This window comes from Lissotriton helveticus, chromosome 6, assembly GCF_964261635.1.
Source record: "Lissotriton helveticus chromosome 6, aLisHel1.1, whole genome shotgun sequence".
NCBI classification, from domain to species: Eukaryota; Metazoa; Chordata; class Amphibia; order Caudata; family Salamandridae; genus Lissotriton; species Lissotriton helveticus.
The window spans coordinates 809,920,169-809,940,113 of NC_136067.1; the positions used below are offsets into that span (position 1 = coordinate 809,920,169).

The following is a 19,945-nucleotide window of genomic DNA, read 5'->3' on the forward strand; positions in this document are numbered from 1 at the left end:
GGGCACACTAAAGCAATATATCAGATTAACGAGAATTCCAAGAAGTCTTAGAACGCAGATAATCCCGACCTATGACGATCTAGAAGAGGATTTATTAGTGGCTTGGGAGAGGGAACTGACAGCAAACTCCTAAAAACTCATGGATATTCTGATTGAGAATTCTGAGAGGAAAGTAAACAAGGTGCTATAAGAAATAGACATCCTTGAAGCAGAAATCAAAAACCTCATACGTCCAGAGGCTACCGAGAAGAATGATGCTATTCTGAATGAAGTAATTTCGAAACACCAGACTGAAATCAAACAGAGAAAAGCTAAGAAATTGAAGAGGGATGAACAGGATTACGATAATGGCAGGGTCTACACCAGGGGTCTCCAAACCGGTCCTGGAGGGCCGGATCCATGCCAGATTTTTTAAATTACTACATGTATCTCAATGGGGATATCCAAAAAATCTCGCATGGATCCGGCCCTCCAGGGCCGGTTTGGAGACCCCTGGTCTACACCTTCGCTAGAAAGTATGATAACTTAATTCCCAAAGTCCTTCCAGAGAGAACAGAGACAGCCACTTCGATCAGTTCCAGCTCCACCTCGCTGGACACGCCAGCCACCAGTGAGAAGGAACAGGAGCGTGGGGAGGGTATTGGGAGTCGAGAACACTTAGATGACCCTTTTTTACGGGAAGTACTCAGGATAAAACGGGGAACCGAGAACAGAACCGACGCACTACCACCACAGGAGGACAAGGCGGAGAATGATAGGGGTTTTGCATGAAGAAAGGATGAGAACAAGGTCATGGAACAAGAGGAAGTAGCAGACCTAACAGGGTTCTCAGTGATATCAATGTACATATGGATTTAAATGTTAGCAGTGATCCAAAGGTGAAATCCAGATAGACCACACAATTGCCTGCTGGCAACTTAGACATATTTTACAAACTAGTCATGTCAGATCTAGACAAGCACATCGATACACAGCACCCACATTCTAAGAGGGCTGACAACCTCACTAAAAAAGAGCGGGAAGCACTCCACTTACTGATGATGGATGACAGTGTCGTGATATGGGAGGCTGACAAGGGTGGTAAAGTTGTGCTCACGAACCAGGTGGATTATGAAAGGGAGATCCTATCATACCTCAATGATGTTGACTGTTATGTGAAGCTCCCTTCAAACCCATATGGACACTGACAGACATTATCAATCAAAAACTCAAAGAGTGGCATAATCTCTGCCTCTTGGACTTTAATGAGTACACATATCTCAAAGTGGACCGTCCCAGATACCCTTGTTTGTACACTTTGCCAAAGATACATAAAAATCTCCCCTTCCCCCTGGGCAGACCTAATGTATCTGGTATAGGTAGTCCCACGGAGAGACTGTCAGAATATGTGGACATCTTTCTCCAGCCGATGGTGGTTAGACTACCGTTGTACATAAGAGACACTAAGCATATACTTAGCATACTTACAGACATCACTTGGGAGGACACCATGACATTACTGACTCTAGATGTTACTGCTCTGTATACAAGTATCCAACATGATTTGGGTTTACAGGCATTAAGACGTACACTCAACTCCCTCCCGGCTAGTCTCGGGGAACACACTGAAATGCTTCTAGGAATGACTAGACTGATCCTTGAAAATGATGTCTTACTTTTTAAAGATGTATGGTACAAACAAACTTGTGGGGTTGTCATGCGTGCTAAATTCTACCCTTCGTATTCTAATTTATTCATGGGATGGGTGGAGGAGGACTGGATATGGGGCACGAAAGGCAGGGAATGGAATGCCTCTATTCTTTTTTTGGGGGAGGTACATCAACGACTGCCTAATGATCTGGACTGGAAGTACTGTAAAGTTACTTGAATTTTTTTTACTCATTTGAACAGTAACAACTCTAACGTCGGGTTCACTTACCACCATAGTAAACAGACTGTGACTTTACCTGACGTGTAATTATTTATCTCAGACAACAAAATTGAGAGCAGACTGTTCCGAAAACAGACAACAAAATTGAGAACAGACTGTTCCGAAAATCAACGGCCTGCAGCACAGTACTACATGCAGCAAGCGCACACCGAGGCACCAGATCAATGCCATTCCCTATGAGGAATTTATATGCACTCGGCCCAACTGTAGCACAGATCATGACTTTAACATATGTCTAAGAGGGATGGAAGACAGATTCAAAAGCAGAGGCTACAGTGAGAGAACCATACACAGTGCCCGAAACCGGGTCTCCACGATCAGCAGGCAACACACCCTGCAAGATAAAACTAAGAAAGATGACCTAGGTACCATCCGACTTGTGAAAGATTACATCACACTACACAAGACACTCACATGGAGCATGAGAAGGAATTGGCACTTACTCCGTGCTGACAAAACACTTGAACATTTATTTCCTCCAGACCGGAGGTAACATACTGAAAGGGAAAAACCCTCAGGAACATGTTGAGTCCCAGCTACCCTAGAGAAAGCACACACGAACATTGGCTCACGCCTCTTTGTCTGGGCTCCTTCAAATGTGGACAGTTTACCACGTGCAGATGGGCCGCGGATAAGAAGCAATTCACTGGCCATGTACACAAGATTGATGCTAACATTAATTGCCCCACCAAGTACGTGGTATATGCGATCGAATGCAAGTGTCAACGCCGGTATATTGGTTGTACCATTAGAGCCTTGAAAGATCGCATAGTAGAACACACAAGGGCAGTTAAGCAAGCTGACCCTAAATATCTAATAGCCATTAACATAGCCGAGTGCCCTGCCCAAGACAGTTACATAGCCTTCTCTTTTTATGGCTTTGATACCATACCCAGGCACCCGAGGGGCGGTAACAGAGAGTTAACACTGAGAAGAAGGGAAGCAACTTGCATCATGGTGCTTAGGAGTGTGGAATTAGTTCTTAATACCGACTATAAGTTGCAGTATTTCCTTGGGGACTGATACTCCAATCTCAGCCTATACCAATCTATCTGAGTGATTAACTATAAACATACCTAATTATCACCTTACCAGGGTACCAATACCTCAGATTATGAGCTTATGTTACTAGTGTTCTGGTGCTTACACTTGGTTATTTGGTTAATATGTGGTACTACACATGACTCTTCATCTCCAAAACAGGACCGTGTCTGTAGGCCCTGCTTGGCACCCTAGAATTAGGCACAACTATTTTACATCTATGATTTCCGTACATTTACCTATAAAGTTTTCTCTGTACTCTCTTCTACACCTTATGTTACCAGTGAATTGGCATTTACTCTCTGTCGTTTTGTCATTATGTTATTTCCAAAACAGGACTGTGTCTGTAGGTCCTGCTTTGTAATACAGGTCTGAACATAAATGCTTTGTACAGCCCAATCATATGCCTTTACCAGTAATAGATTTTCAGAACGTTCTCCCACATTTCCTGACATTACTTTAATGTTGCCACTTTATTTTAATTTGGTTATTATCTTGCACACTCTAAGGGTACGTGACCGGGATGGCTTTGACAAGCCCTTCTATATTGACTCACAGCTCCCTGTACGCTAGTGGTGGTGAGCTTCAAGTCATTTAGACTGTACAGGGGAATTGGGACTTGGACCACATTCCAAGATGGCGGCCCAGGATGTGAACCTGCAGATATAGTCCCTCTTTTATTTGTACATTACGCCTATTTAAATACGAGCTTCCGGCGGGACACTGACGCCGCCCAGTGCACACGCGGATTCAGATGCAGAGCGGCTGCCAATAAGCACTTCCCGGGAGCCTATGTACTCATAGCTCTAGTCACAGACCTCCCTGCAGAGGAGGCCAGCCCTTTATAAGTGCGTTGTTCCAATTTACACAATATATAAATGACATTTCCTTACTAGTTCCCTTTTCCTGTTTTATTTTTTTGGGCCCCGAATTATGTCTAGGATCGGGTAACATGCAACAGCAATATTCCTGCTGGTATCTTGGAACTTTTACACTAAGAAAGAAAGCATCTGATAATCGGAAAACCAAAATCATAATATTTGATTGCACACGATATCTATAACGAGGTACTTGGGGCCATCATTACTCTACAAAGTTGTTTGTTGGAACATGCTCTTCGTAATTATCCTCAGGAAGGTGACGAGTAAACCTGTATATCTTTTTTAATTCTTAGAACCATTTCTTGGCAAAGACCCAAAAATATCTTGCACCTTGGACAGGGACTGTCATGTAGGCGCAACGATATATCGATTGATCTCTGTACGTACAGACACATTATTTTGATATCCTTCGGGGCGGAAATATAACCGAAACTGAGGTTTGTTCTGTCTTACACCTATTCCTTACCGCATTACCCGCTGGAGTAACTTCTCGGAGTAATAATACCTCCGTTTCTGTTTTCTATTTTTCGTATTTCATCAGGACCTGATACACAGGAGTTTAGGTACCTCTGTTTTTCTTAGTAATTCACTAAACATTGGGCAACATTAAGGGGAGGTTATTACCTGCACCGGCTAGAGCACTGTAATTGTTTTTCTACAAATGAAGTCACTCAATTGGCTGTAGCACTGTTGTTTTTTCCTAATGAAGTCGCGCAATTGACTCACTGCATAGTCTCTAATGTGTTCAACTATAAATAACTCAATGCATAATGTAGGATCACTACCAGGTCACCTAACCAATGACCGTCGAGCTGGTCTATGCACGTTAGCATGGGTTTCCACTGTTTCAAATAGGAAACATGAATCATGATCTTTTTGACACCATGTCACAATGGGATATTGCCAACAAGTGTAATTGCTGTGTTTTCTGTCTGCAGTCTTTACCGCTTATTGGGGAGTTGAGTGGTTGTCCCTACCCCCTTGCAGCGCTCTAAAACTATATTGTAGATACTACCTAGGAGCGCCAACACCCTACTAAACCAACTACCTACTGTCCATGGTCAAGATGTATCACATGAAGCTGTGGTGACAGTGCACCGTTTTTAAAAATCTGTAATGTTGCCAGACCTCTTTCCTATGTCAGTGTGAGTACTATCTAAAGACCCCGCTAATATAAAGTGATGTGAAACCCAGAACATAGAGATGCTGACATTGTAGTGTAGTTCCTATTTTCCCAATAGGCTCTGCGCATTGGAATAATATACACTATAGATTTGACATAGGACTGAGGACAGATGTCTCTATCGAGTATACTAAACTTAATTGTTTGTGCCAGCTAACTCAGAGGTCACTAGAAACTTTCTCGAATAAACAAGAAGGGATTCGTTTCGGACAACCGCATAAACATGACAACTTTGTTTCCCCAAGAATCGAAACATATCTTCAGAGTCGTGGAAACAATAGATAACTATTTTACTCAGTCAATCGTGCTTAGTTTCTACAGATTTGCATAGAAATAAAGAGACGGGCATTTCAATAAAAAGGGTTTATTGAACAGTCTTCTTTCTCATGCAAGTGAGGTGAACTGCTACAATCGTTGGACAGAATGCAAAGTATAATGCATACAGCGTAAACAGTAAGATAAAATAATACTGTAATAGCATTGTCTGTTGCTATGACATGTAAAAATACATACATAAATAACACAATCTAAAATACTCATCTGGTGCTTCTAAAATACGCCTAACTCAGTGTACCTAACCTAAGTCTAGTACGAGGGAAGAAGTAGGTGTTTGTCTCTAGCATAGGTTTAGTTTTTGCCAAGAATTGCCAAAGGTTTCTCTAGGTTCTAATCAGCTCCATACCTTAGAATGAAAGAGGCTGGTATCTTTTTCACGGACTCAATTTCCCAACACCCCGCAAGGGGAGTCAGAAACACTGGACCTGGATTCTCGGCAGGAGGATGACCACTTCTGATTAGTGCGTCAGCTGGAGAGTTGGCTTCCTCCGGCACTTGCTGTAGCGAGCTGCGTCGTGCAAGTAGGTAGTCGAACTGCACCGAACCACACCGTGCTTTGCCATAGCAAGTGAAGGTATATTTATACATTGAAGTGGTTTAGGAATGCCAGCTTTGACGTAAAGTCGGGCATATGAACGTCACGAATGAACCCCTATGGAATAGTTGTTCATGCATAATAAAGGAGTTCTTGGAGAAATCAATTTTCAAGCAAGGGGAAGTCCCTAACAGCTTAAGAGTCTGGTTTTCCAAGAAATTAGTGTGACAAAGATGAACGGATGGAAGTAGCCTTGCCTGTATTTGGGTAGCATGGACTATGCCTAAATAAGGACTGGATATCTATGCCTATATAAGGGCAATGCGAATTGTACCTATAAAAGGGCATGAATCGCGAAATTTATAGGGAATCTAAATCGCCAAACAACAACATCCTGTGTGAGTCTGAGTACAAGGGCCAGTGAAATCCATTTTCTGTGCCCCTGGTGAAGCTCGGAACACAGTGGAGGATGATGACAGCTTCACAAAGAGGATGAAAATGAATTATCTGTATTCCTGAGGATTTAGGGCTCCCTTTAGAAATTCCATGAGGGCCTTGTTAGCAATGGACTGCCGATTAGTTCTTCCTGAGCACTGCCATACGGTAGAGGGATGAGACTGCCATTTGTTGTTCAAGTTGAGGCAGTTTCTAGACAGGGCCTACCCTTTGTCTGCCTCTGATTGCTGCTTAAGAAAGACCAATAAAATCCATGTGTAGAAAATTCATACTTCATCATACCCATGTTTTGGATACCTCTGGTTGCAGCCAGCCGTGTTGGCACCTGCTGTGGGAGCTATCACTTTGCACAATGATGTTGTTTGGAGAGCAGCTTTTGAAAGGGCATTTGAAAGAGAACAAACCACAGCAAGTTCTGAAAGCTAAGATAGTGTATCCATATCCCCAGTGGAGAAGATGTGCATAAACGTAGGGTCCAAACCCACCCCACTTTCTTCCAGTACCAAGGTCTTCATGCCCCAAGAAAGGAGTGATGCACAGAGTAGTCAAAGGACTGCTTTCTTATCGGGGTTGATATCTGCCTTGCCCCCAGTCTCCCAGAGTTGAGGGGACATCATCCAAAGGCTGCCTTTTTCTTCTGGAAAAGCTGAGGATCTGCTTAGAAGTCTGCCTGCTGAGACAGGGAAGGAGCATGTCTGGCCCTGCAGGAGGAGAGACTGCAAGGGGGAAGCCTAGCATGGCCCTGGTATTCAAATAGGCAGGGAAAGTGAGAGACTTCCAGCGAGTGAGCCTGGAGTGAACTCTGTGTGACAGGGGCCCCCCAGTCTCATCATGAACCACATCAAGCGTTCTACAGAAATCAACCACCGAGCGAACTCTGCAATCTGTCATCAGAGCTCAAGTGGTCATTTTACGCCAAGTCATTCATGCTGAACAGCCCTGGGGCAGCAACTGCCAAGGCCATCTGTGAAGTTGAGATCAGCACAGAAGCCACACTTACCAAACCAGTGTTCTTCCATTCCATGGCCTAGGGAGGCTATAGTGACAGAACACAGAAGCTGCCACAATGAGATCGTATAAACCGCCACATCCCAGTGATGCCACTGCCATGATCCCTGAATGCTCCAAACATGCACCAGATTGGGATTAATGTATGTGTCTGTACCACTTCCTTAAGGACACAGTCTACTGAAAGCAGGAATGTGTGGGGCTGCAGATAGTGGGCAAACGAGAGACTGAGACATAGGCGGAAATCTGTTTGCACAAACTATGACTTTTTCCATGCTAATATCACACTGCAGTGAAGCAAACAACTGTTTTGTACAGATATGCCTTGGCGGTGATTGAGTGACTGCACCTCTGCCTAGCTAGCACTGTGTGCCTGATTAGAATCCTCCGGTTTCAAATGCTGAGGAACTCTGTTGGCAAGGGTGGGTGGTCACACAAGGGTGCAGTGCTTCGATTCGACCAAGAGTTCAACCCTGTGTCGCATTCCAGTAATTGTACTGTGTAATGTTGAGTAATACTGTATGATTGAAGTACTACCCTCTACTCAAAAATCTATCGCTGTGCTGGACAATATATTATTGTGTCTGTTGGTTGATTGTGGAGTTCTTGACCCCATACAACCTCCCTGAGAAATCTGTGACGTCTCGTCCTCGTTAACCTGAGAGTCTAATGTGGGAAGGGTCTTATTTTGCTCAGTTTGTAGAGCCATAGTAGGACTGACCCCAGGACATCAGTGACTATTGGCTTCAACCATCACATTTGGGGCCCAGTAGAAAGGATCAGACAGGATGAAAAGATAGGACAAAAGTGTCAGAGCAGGGTGATGGTGATAAAAGCAGGTGCAGAAGAATCAGAGGATAGGGATGGCTTAACTGGAAGAACAGATTGTAATGTTGCAGAAGTGGAAGGAATGAGGCACTAAACCGACTTATTTTGGAAGAGAAATAAAGTTATGAACTAGATCTGCTATTGTACTGTTCACAAAAAGCAGTAATCTATTTTGTGAGCTTATGTACTACATGGCTAGTTTGCAAAAAAAGGAATCGGAGGGAGTCGCAGAGCAACTTCCAAAATTCATTAGGTAGTTCGCAAACTGTGACTCCCTCCAATTGGCTACCTTCACACAGATGGTGGCCTGCAAGGGAAAGCAGACCACCATACAAGTGAAAACATTTCAAAACGATTTCTTTAAGCTATCTGAGTTTTCCTAAAGGAGACAGGTCTGCTTGAAGAAAAAAAAATGTGTTTTGAAAATGTAAGTGAGAGGACGTAGTGGTCCCATGGACCACTGCCTACTCCTCCTGAAGCTGCCATCATGATTCCCAGAGGATAAGGGATCTACAGGGGACCCTTTCCCCTTTTCGAATCAGTTGACTCCCCAACTTGAGATTCGGTAACTGGGCAACAGTTTGCGACTCAAATATCTGAAAGAAACAGGTTAGTATTAGATTCCTTACCTTAGAATATCCCCAGGCGTCAGTCTGGATCCGGAAACTTTTGCGTAGCAGTACCCCTGCGCGTCGGTAGGCGTCGTCTGCAGGCGTCCCCTGCGGCTCCGCGTCGTCGGCGTCGTGCGCCGTGATGACGTCGCTGGAGTATATAGACGCCGCCTCCGCGCGCTGACGTCAGTTCTTCTTTTTTCCGCGCCAGTTAGCGCAGATCCGAAGAGCAGTACTCCGGTCTTTTGACCAAGTTTTTTGTTAACTGATTGATCTTTACGGTGCCGGTAGGATGCCCGGTTTCAAGAGTTGTGACGAGTGCGACCGCATGATGTCGGTCACCGACCACCATCGACTCTGCCTCCGGTGTCTGGGCGCGGACCACGACGTGGAGTCCTGCGTCGACTGTCGGGCCTTGACTGGAAAAGCTAGGCGGGAGCGGTCCCGCAAGCTTCTCGAACTCCGGTTGTCGGCCCCGCGTCGAGAGCGGTCCCGGTCCGGTCGGAGGTCGAGGGAGCGGTCGAGGGAGCGGTCGCGGAGCCGCCATGGGCGCTCCGGGAGTCGCCACCATTCCTCCGGCTCGTCAGGTAAGCACAAGAAGTCGGGGCGTCGCCATCGCACCCCCGACTCCCCCCGACGCCCGCGTGCTGCGGCCGGGGGCTCGGGTGACCCCACCCCCGCGGTCCCGCATGGGTCGCCGACGCCGTCTACCCCACACCTGTCGGTCCCTGGGGAAGGCGCGTCGCGTGAGGAGATCGAGGCCTTCCTCATTGCTATGAGGGCGAGGTCTTCTCCGGCGGGGCCTTCGGCGCCTGCGGGCCCGTCGGTCCCGTCTGGGGGCCCGAGCGGTTCGGGTGCTCCTGCCCCGGCGCCGCCGGTGGCTCCGGCCCCGGCGCCGCTGGTTCCCTCTGGTTCGTCGCCGGCTGGTCTCCCGGCCTCTCCGGCGTCGGTTCCTGTGGGCCAGCCCGTGGTACCGCCCCCGCGTGGTGCAGCGACTCCGCCGTCGGCTCCGGCCGGCGTCGGGTCCCCGGCACCGACGCCGCGCGGCGCCACCCCCCTTTCCTCCCCGACTCCGGACTCGGAGCCGGACCGGCGTCGGCCGACGCCGGACCCGACGCCGATGGGGCCCGTTGACCCCGATGTCTATATCGTCGACCCAGAATATGGGTATGACGAGGAGGAGTATGGAGAGGGTTGGGAGGGGTCTGAGGACCCTCTATCCCGTGCCTGCCAGTACGATGTGGACTGGGTAGGTGATCTGGGTGATGCCAGTGGCCTGGACGAGTCGCCCAACCCTGGGTTTGTCTCTCCGTCCCCTGTGGCGTCCGAGGCGGGTGCTGCCTATTCGGTGGTCCTGATGAGGGCTGCCAAGGCCTTACACCTTGAGCTCCCCGTCGCGAAGGTCAAACCGAATATCCTGACGGAAGTTTTTAAACCGCAGTCATGCCCCCAGGAGCCTCTGCTGCCGTTTAATGAGGCCCTGACGGATGTCCTTCTGGGCACCTGGTCCAGGCCCGCCTCTGGTGCGCCGGTTGACCGGAACGTTGCCAGGCGTCACCGTCCCTGCGCGGACGACCCTGCCTTCCTGTCCACCCATCCCTCCCCGGAGAGTCTGGTGATCCAGGCCTCCACTTCGCAGTCCGCATTTCCGTCGGCTCCGCCCGACCGGGAATCAAAGAGGTACGACCAATTTGGAAAGAAAGTGTTTTCCTCTTTGAGTGCTGGGCTGCGGTCTTGTAACACCGCGTGCCTCTTGGGCCGCTACACCCACTCCCTGTGGGATACGGTCGAGGAGTGTTTGCCGCAATGCCCCCAGGAAGTGCGGGACAAGCTCACCCGGGCCTTTGTTGAAGGCCGGGATGCGGCGCGGTACTCGATCCGTTGTGGTCTGGACACCACGGACTCACTGGGACGGGCCATGTCCACTACGGTGGCGATTCGTCGCCATGCCTGGCTGAGATCTGCCAACTTCTCACCAGACGTCCAAAATACGCTTATGGACATGCCATTTGATGGCAGTCGCCTGTTTGGTGACAAAGCGGACCACGCGCTGGAGCGCTTCAAGGACTCCAGGGTCACGGCCAAGTCCTTGGGTCTCTCGACCCAGACCCAGCGCCAGCAGACGGGTTCGTTTCGGCCCTTTCGTGGCCAAGGGAGAGGAGGTCCCACACGTGCTGCCAGCCACGCGGCGCAGAGCGCTCCCCAGCGCGGTGGCGCCCGTGGTTTCCGCCGTGGTGGCGGTAGAGGCCAGCGTCGTGGTCAGTCCACGCCTCCCTCCGCTGCGGCATCCAAGCCTTCCTAGTCCGAGCTTTCGGGCTCACGTGACGCCAGTGGGTGGCAGGGTTCGCCATCACCACTCCCGCTGGCGCGCGATAACATCGGACAGGTGGGTGCTGCAGCTTGTCCGAAGGGGCTATGCCCTCCCCTTCGAGTCCACTCCTCCAGCCATGCCACCGCAGAACCACCGTGTGTCGGGGGACCACTTGACACTTCTGCAGGAGGAAGTTACGGCCCTCTTGGCCAAGGGGGCCATCGAGCGCGTTCCTGGGCCAGAAGTAGGGTGTGGTTGCTACTCCCACTACTTTCTGGTACCCAAGAAGGACAAGGGAGGCCTGCGTCCTATCTTGGATCTACGGAACGTCAACGGCTTCCTCCGGAAGGAGAAGTTCAAGATGTTGACTTTGGCTCAGGTCTTGGCTGCTCTAGACCCACAAGACTGGATGGTAGCGTTGGACTTGCAGGATGCGTACTTTCACATCCCCGTCCTGCCGGCCCACCGGCGTTACCTGCGGTTCACGGTAGGCCACGAGCATTTTCAGTTTATCGTGCTTCCTTTCGGCCTTACCAGCGCCCCACGGGTGTTCACGAAAGTGATGGCGGTGGTCGCAGCTCATCTGCGCCGGTTAGGGGTTTCAGTCTTCCCCTACCTCGACGACTGGCTGTTGAAGGCGGGCTCGCCCCAGACAGTCGTCCACCACCTTCAGATGACGGCAGACCTCCTGCACGAGTTGGGGTTTTCCATCAATGTGCCGAAATCACACCTGTGTCCCTCTCAAAAGCTCCTTTTCATCGGAGCGGTTCTCGACTCGGCGCAGTTTCGGGTTTATCCCCCGGAACGGCGGGTCCGGGATATTCAGGCTCTGATTCCCATCTTTCAGCCGTTATCCCGGGTTTCGGTCAGGTTGACGCTGCGGCTTCTGGGGCTGATGGCCTCCTGCATCCTTCTGGTGCATCACGCCAGATGGCGGATGCGGGCTCTGCAGTGGGACCTGAAGTTTCAGTGGGCCCAGCATCAGGGCAACCTATCCGACCATGTCCTGATCTCGGAGGGCACTGCGAGACAGTTGCAGTGGTGGCTTACAGACCGCGATTGGGTCAGGGGCAGATCCCTCTCCCTTCCCCAGCCGGAGCACGTGGTTGTGACGGACGCGTCCCTCCAAGGCTGGGGTGGCCACTTGGGAGAGGCGGAGATCAGAGGCCTCTGGTCTCCGGCGGAGTCCCGGCTCCATATCAACATGTTGGAGCTGCGGGCGATTCGCCTGGCACTGAAGGCATTCCTCCCCTTTGTCATCGGGAGTGTAGTGCAGGTGTTCACGGACAACACCACCGCCATGTGGTACTGCAACAAACAGGGCGGTGTGGGGTCGTGGACCCTTTGCCAAGAGGCTCTGCGCCTCTGGCAATGGCTGGAACGTCAGGGCGTGACTCTGACGGTTCAACACCTGGCAGGTTCTCTGAACGCCAGGGCGGACGAACTCAGCCGTCGGTGCTCGGTGGATCACGAATGGCGTCTGAACTCGGATGTGGCGAGAGGCCTCTTTCAGCAATGGGGAGAGCCTTGGTTAGATCTATTCGCCACAGAAGAGAACGCGCAATGTCATCAGTTCTGCGCGTTGGAGTTTCCAAGACGGCACTCGCTCGGCGACGCCTTTCGGCGCGAGTGGAGTTGCGGTCTGTTGTACGCCTTTCCGCCTATACCACTTCTGCCCAGAGTGCTGAAGAAGATCAGGCGCGACCGGGCCCAAGTTATCCTTGTGGCTCCGGACTGGGCTCGAAGGTACTGGTATCCCGAGCTACTCAGCATGACAGTCGGTCCCTCGATCCGCCTGCCCCTTCAGGAGGACCTTCTGTCGCAGCAGCAGGGGACGGTCCTCCACCCGAACCTGTCCAGTCTCCACCTCCATGCGTGGAGATTGAGCGGCGACAGTTGAGGCCATTTGACTTGCCTCCTGAAGTCTGTGATGTCATTCTGGCAGCCAGGCGTCCCTCCACAAAGTCGGTATACGCCTGCCGGTGGAACAGATTTGTGGCATGGTGCACAGCAAAGGCTGTGGATCCCCTTTCTGCCCCTCTGTCTGAGGTTCTCCTCTTCCTCCTTTCCCTTGCCCAGCAGGGCTCTGCTCTGGGCACTATCAAGGGCTATCTTTCTGCCCTTTCCGCCTTCTTGAGGCTACCTGATCAGCCATCTTTGTTCAAGTCCCCTATTGTGTTAAGATTCTTAAAGGGCATCACGCACATGTATCCTCCAACTCCGTTCGTGATGCCTCAGTGGGACTTGAACCTGGTTTTGACTTTCCTGATGTGCGCTCCCTTTGAGCCCCTTCATTCCTGTCCTCTCCGTCTTCTCACCTTAAAGACGGCCTTCCTGGTAGCCATCACCTCTGCCAGGAGAGTGAGTGAGCTCCAGGCTCTTTCTATTCAACCTCCTTTCTTGTCTGTTCATCCTGATAAGGTGGTTCTTCGGACTAGACCTTCTTTCCTGCCCAAGGTAGTCTCTGCTTTTCACATTGGGCAGTCCATCACCTTGCCCTCCTTCTTCCCGCCTCCGCATCCTTCAAAGGATGAAGAGCGGCTCCATCGTCTGGACCCAAAACGTGCGCTTTCATTCTATATGGATCGCACACGCCAGTTCCGGGTGGATGACCAACTGTTTGTTGGCTACGTGGGTGAGAAGAAGGGAAGGGCGGTACAGAAACGGACCATCTCTCGGTGGGTCGTCCTGTGCATCAAAGCATGCTACTCTTTGGCTCGGAAGGAGCCTCCTGTTGGGCTGCGGGCCCATTCCACTCGGGCCACGGCGGCTACTACTGCCCTGGGCCGGGGAGTCCCTTTGCAGGACATTTGCCAGGCGGCCACGTGGGCCTCGCTGCACACCTTTGCGAGGCACTACTGCCTGGACAGTCAAGTCCGGAGGGATGGCTTCTTTGGCCGTTCGGTCCTCCAGGACTTTCTGGTGTAGGTTGTATTGGTTCGCAGACCCACCACCGGGGTTGGTATTGCTGGGGTATCTATTCTAAGGTAAGGAATCTAATACTAACCTGTTTCTTTCAGATGAACAAGTTACTTACCTTCGGTAACGATATATCTGTAAGAAACAGTAGTTAGTATTAGATTCCTTACCGCCCCGCCCGTCCTCCCCGTTCTGCGAACTGATACCTAGGGTTAAGGACATCCCTTTCAGGGCCCTAGTTTCAAATGGCACCAGTGTTGGTTCTCACATGGCTCTGCGTGTTCTGGCGCGGAAAAGCTGTGTGCAAAGAACTGACGTCAGCGCGCGGAGGCGGCGTCTATATACTCCAGCGACGTCATCACGGCGCACGACGCCGACGACGCGGAGCCGCAGGGGACGCCTGCAGACGACGCCTACCGACGCGCAGGGGTACTGCTACGCAAAAGTTTCCGGATCCAGACTGACGCCTGGGGATATTCTAAGGTAAGGAATCTAATACTAACTACTGTTTCTTACAGATATATCGTTACCAAAGGTAAGTAACTTGTTCTTTAGTGACAAAACATTGATAGGTAGGTTACCAATTAACAATTTGGAAGGGGGTACACCCCAAACGTGCCTCTTTCAAATTACGAATCTCTAATCATTTTTATACCTATGTATCGATTCGGAAAAACGTTTCTGAATTGCTAAGTGGGTGTGCTAAATTAGGGAAAGGGTTTTAGCGGTTACAAACTTTCTCATCCAGCAGATTGGAGGGTTTGTAACCAGTAAAAACGTTGTACTTTTGGCCCAAAGTCCTTTTTCCTGAATGAAGAACTGAAAAGGAGGGCCAGAAACAGAAGAAGAAATTAACAGAAAACATAGGGTGCAAATTATCGCATGGTTAGAGATAAGGGACTAAGTAAAATTGTTTGCCTTTTCCAAAAGTCTTATAACTAACAAAAATGTGATTTGCCAAAAAGTAGACAGGGTAAAGAATTCCGATACTGCAGAGTTTCAAAATGTGACCCTTATCTTTCTTTGTCTCAAAGCCTGTTGCTTTTGCTTTTTGTTTGCCTCATGAAACAGGACAGTCGTAGCATACAGCCTTTAACTCATGGGCGTATTTCCTCTTACTACTACCTGAAGCACCCAACTGTTCGGATGTTCAAAAATAATATGAAAGCGGAATGCAATGTGGAAAACTTGCTCTCAATTCTGACGGTAAGTGAGGAAGTGCCTTTCATGTCTTTATTAGTGTTGAGCCTTGTATAAAGCATTGAATGTATATGCCACAAATGAAAATCTTTTTCCAATACATTTTCGTCATTGGTTAAATTCCATATTTTTGTTGGTGCACTTTAAATCCTTAAAGATATGCAAGGTTACAGCTAATGTAATATGTGTGTCTACTATGGGGCTAAAAATATATATCAAGGCATTTATGCAGCTATGCCCCATATTTCCGAATGACTCAAAATCTTAGCAGGACATCCCATGGTAAGAAAATGACGTGTAAGTGAAAAGCCACTGTCATATCTTATGGCTCAGTCTATGATACAGAGACACTTCGTTATATGTAAATGTTAGATCTTGAATGGCTTCCAGGCTGGGATTTACATTAAAGTTCTGTGCACGACTCACAAGTTGCTTTGTGGCAAAACTATCACCCCCTTTTTTGTTTGTTTAAGTGGTACTAGCTTTATCATCCCCTACATCTGCTTTTCCGATGCATCGCTTCTGAAAATTCCTTGGTTTGTTGGGGGGAGGGGGGTCAGGGATTGTCAGGATTTGCTTCTCCTTTCTAGAATGTCCTTCCCTTGGACCCTCGGGCAACCTCGGATCTCATAGTTTTTTTCAAAACCATTGAAAAGGTGTGTTTTTTTACTTTACTTCGCTGCCACAGTGAAGAACATTCAGACGTCTTTTTCCCTGCATAATAGGTCTAAGCGTACTCTATAAGAAGGTTTTGTAATAAAGTTTTATAAATATGGTCCATGTAAATGCTCCAAGATCTAATTCTGACATATCTCGCTGATAAATTTGGATCTTGATGAAATATGCCATTATTTACAGGGTTGGGTCCTTCAAGCAGTAGGATAGCGTAGATAAAATTGGAAAATGTGACTTTTTTTTTGCTTGGGAACACAATCATTGCATTGTTTTCCCTTTGGTCAGACGGTATACAAGAGGGCTAAACCAAGTGAGAGTGCTTTGTGCTATGATTTTTTTAAATAAAATTCAGGCCAGTATCCGCATGCCCATTTTTAGATGCAAACTCCTACCATATGGCATTTTTGTGAAGATAGTGCCAACACTCATTTGTTACAGAACTGAGTTTCACAAAGAGCACATCATATTTATGCATGTGCACACTGGAGGGTCACTGCCATACACCAACTCCCTGTCACATCCTCTTGAAAGAGTGTGAACAAGAAATTGCTAATTATTCTTAATTAGATTGTAATTAAATTCAGTGTCGATATTTGAAACTAATAATAAAGTGACATCTACTGAAAGGTTGCGCGTCAAAAAATTAACTGATTAAAAACAATTTTATATTTAAAGAAAAAAAATATGGAAAGTACATAATATCCTTCAAAGAGGCAAATTGATTCCATCTCACATTTAGGCCACGGTTCCTAATTAGCTGTAGGAATTGATGCTATTTATCGCACCTCATAAATAACGATATTTTGCGGGATATGTTATTTATCGGGTGTGATAAATGGCACCTAGTCTAGGTTTTGGGGAATTACATAGTGCTTAAAACACCCAAAATTCGTACAGTAATGTAAATACTGTACACTTGTCCCCTTTCAAATTCCAACATGCCGACATTTAAGGAGGGGTGAGGTATTTAACGCTTCCAGCAATTATTGGGTGTACTAAATACCACCCAACTCCGAATTACGGTTTGCCCAGGTGTCAGAAAACTCAAGGCGAACCTGGAATCGGAGCCTTGGAGTCCCACTGCTGTTGTTCTTTTAGAAGGTTATTCATTCCTGAAGGGAACAGATTCACAAACTTGATTTAAATGTCTCACATCTTCCAATAGTATTTGCACTCTTGTCACTTGAGGACATTTATGACTATTTCAAGGCTCACAAATATTCCCATAGTAGCCATGGAAAGCTGTGTAAAACACAGACACTAGCCCTCCTCTTCTTTTCTACTGTGGATTGTTTACAGGGCGGAACATTCACTGATGCAGGTGTGATGGACTTGTTCATTAGGACATCCATTTTATTTTTCTTGGTGGATAAACCCTTTTTATCTAAACCTCCTTGAAATGTGACTTGAAGTGTACGTGCGCATATGTGTTATGAAATAAAATGTGGAATATTTCAAACATAGCATCTTGTGAGTGTTCCGTGCCTTCCCAGTGGCCACCTGCCACCTGGTAGTGCCACTCCCTTGTTCCCTCATATACCCGTAAACATAGTACACAAACAAAAAACACGTGTTAAGACAGTTTAGCCATTTTTTTACTTATTCAATGTTCAACTACTTTACCTGCTTTTACATAAGCCAATAGCAAAACATGCTCCAATAGTCGTAATTTAATAGAGATCCTGTAGAATAGTTAATCCTGATGGCCTCTGCATTGATATTAATGTGCAGCTAGCACATACATTATTGGAATGTGAAGCAATTATCTTCTGGAGTATATATTTTTTTCTTTGACATGACTAATGTTGGATGATTTAAGTTTGTAACCTTAAGTTAAAAAAAATATCTTTCAAGTATTATTTTTTTTATTACCTAGCAAATTTTCTCAGATTCCGCTTTCCAACGCCAGTAGTTTAACTTAACCCTTAGTGTGTTACTTTTATGAGTTTGTCATATTATTGCACGTGGGGCTTTAGGTTTGATCGTGTGCATAAATTGGCAATGTGTATTTGGCTTGTGTACAAGAGTGGGATCTGTGTTTGACCCGTTTGTAGGAGGGTTAAGCAGGCTTTAGTGCCTGAACGTCACTTGGATAAGTATTGGCCTGGCAGGTGTGTGGGATTTGACAAGTTATCTGCAAGCCTGAAAACGTCTTAGCAACCATCAGATGTGTGGAAGTGCGATTTAAGTTTTGGAATCTGTTGTCATGCTACACATGGATGACTGTTCACATGGCAGACATCTGTTTAGAAAAAACTGTATTCCTTCTGCATTCGATTCATTCAGTGATGCTCAAGTCTCCTGATGCCATATGACTAAGTCAAGTCTGGAACGGATGTATGTCATTACAACGCATGCTTTTTCCACGCATGCCTTTACAACGCAGGTTTTACAACGCAAGTCGTTACAACAACTTGCGTTGGGGGGCGCTGGATAGTGGAATAGTTTAATTTACTATTCCAACTCCAGTCCCCGTGGATAGTAGGGAAGGTTTTGGATAGTAAATTAAACTATTCCCTATCCTACAGCGCCCTCCAGCGCAAGTCGTTGTAACGACTTGCGTTGTAATACCTGCGTTGTAAAGGTACTGCGTGGAAAAAGTTTCGTTGTAAAGGATGTTTCCCTATGGAACTGTTTCTTTAATCCGATTTGTGCGGTGAGCATGCATTACTCATCAGGTGCCATACACATGTGTAGTCATTCAGCTAGTGTTGGATTTGATGAGGAGTGCACATGTGCAAGTTTCTGAGGTCATTGCTTCCACACTCACACCCGTGTTCAACATGATTCTGGATAAGGAAGAGTACCCAAGGACGTGGAAATCCGCTTCGATACTCTCCCTTATAAAAAAAAATTGTTTTGATGCAGAGTATCCCAACAGCTACAGACCAATATCACGTCTCCCGTTTCCGGCTAAGATACTAGAGAAGGCTATTAATCAACAACCTTGCACATTCCTTCAGAACACCAAAGCCCCAGACCCTACGCAATTTGGGTTTCGTGCAGGTCACAGCACGGAATTAGCCCTTATCAAGGCCACGGAAGAGGTTAGAGCGGCAGTGGACCAGGGAGGGGCTGCTGTGCTGATTCTGTTGGATTTGTCGGCAGCCTTCGACACTGTCCACCATGGAGCGTTGATGGACCGGTTGTCGGGGGCAGGGCTGGAGGGCTCGGCTTGGAGTCTCCTGAAGTCCTTTTTGTCCGACAGAATACAGACAGTAGACCTGGGGTTGGATAAATCAAAGCCTTTTGCCCTTCCCCTGTGGAGTGCCGCAAGGGTCCTCCCTGAGCCCTACGCTCTTTAATATTTGTGTCAGCCCTCTCGCGTCCTTGATAAGATCCTTTGGCCTGCAACTTACATCGTATGCAGACGATACTCAAATTGTGTTATCTTTACAATGAGGGTCTCAAGTGGATATGGCAGTGAGATGTCATGACTGTCTAAAGAACATGGCAGAAAGGATGGCCTCCAACTGCCTCAAATTAAACACCGGGAAGACCGAGGTCATTATGTTCGGAAACAATCCTAACATGTGGACCCCTGATATGTGGCCTGAGGCATTGGGAAATCCACCTATCCCTACTGGGAAGGCCAGAAATCTGGGTGTGATTGTTGACCATAATTTGGACTTCGGAGGCCAGGTGAGTGGAGTAGTGTCGTCCTGTTTTTATATCCTTAGGATATTAAGGAAAATAAAATGCTTCCTTCCAGCTGAGGGATTCAGGACGGCAGTTACTGCCCTCACGCTATCTCGCTTGGACTACTGTAACAGCCTGTACCTGAATTTGAGAAAGAAGCATGAATACAGACTACAGTTGGTTCAAAACGCGGCAGCTAGACTTCTGCTAGGCATCCCTAGATATGTATCGGTATGTGAGGGTCTTAGGCCACTACACTGGTTGCCGGTATCCAAACGTGCTCAGTTCAAAGCTCTGTGCATAGTCTTTAAAGCATTGAGGGGCAATGGCCCAGAGTTTTTGAGCAGTTGTATAAAATGGTATGTGCCGGGCAGAGCGCTTCGATCAGCTGA

At 47.8% G+C, this 19,945-nt stretch overlaps 1 protein-coding gene across 1 annotated transcript in view; it reads left to right on the forward strand.

Moving 5' to 3' along the window:
- The window catches only part of ASCC3 (activating signal cointegrator 1 complex subunit 3), a 2,002,173-nt gene that overhangs the window by 1,767,602 nt on the left and 214,626 nt on the right, over positions 1-19,945 (forward strand). The window contains exon 36 of the mRNA XM_078648375.1: positions 15,111-15,245. Coding sequence (XP_078504501.1) covers positions 15,111-15,245 — 135 coding nt within the window. The remainder of the gene's footprint in view (positions 1-15,110; positions 15,246-19,945) is intronic.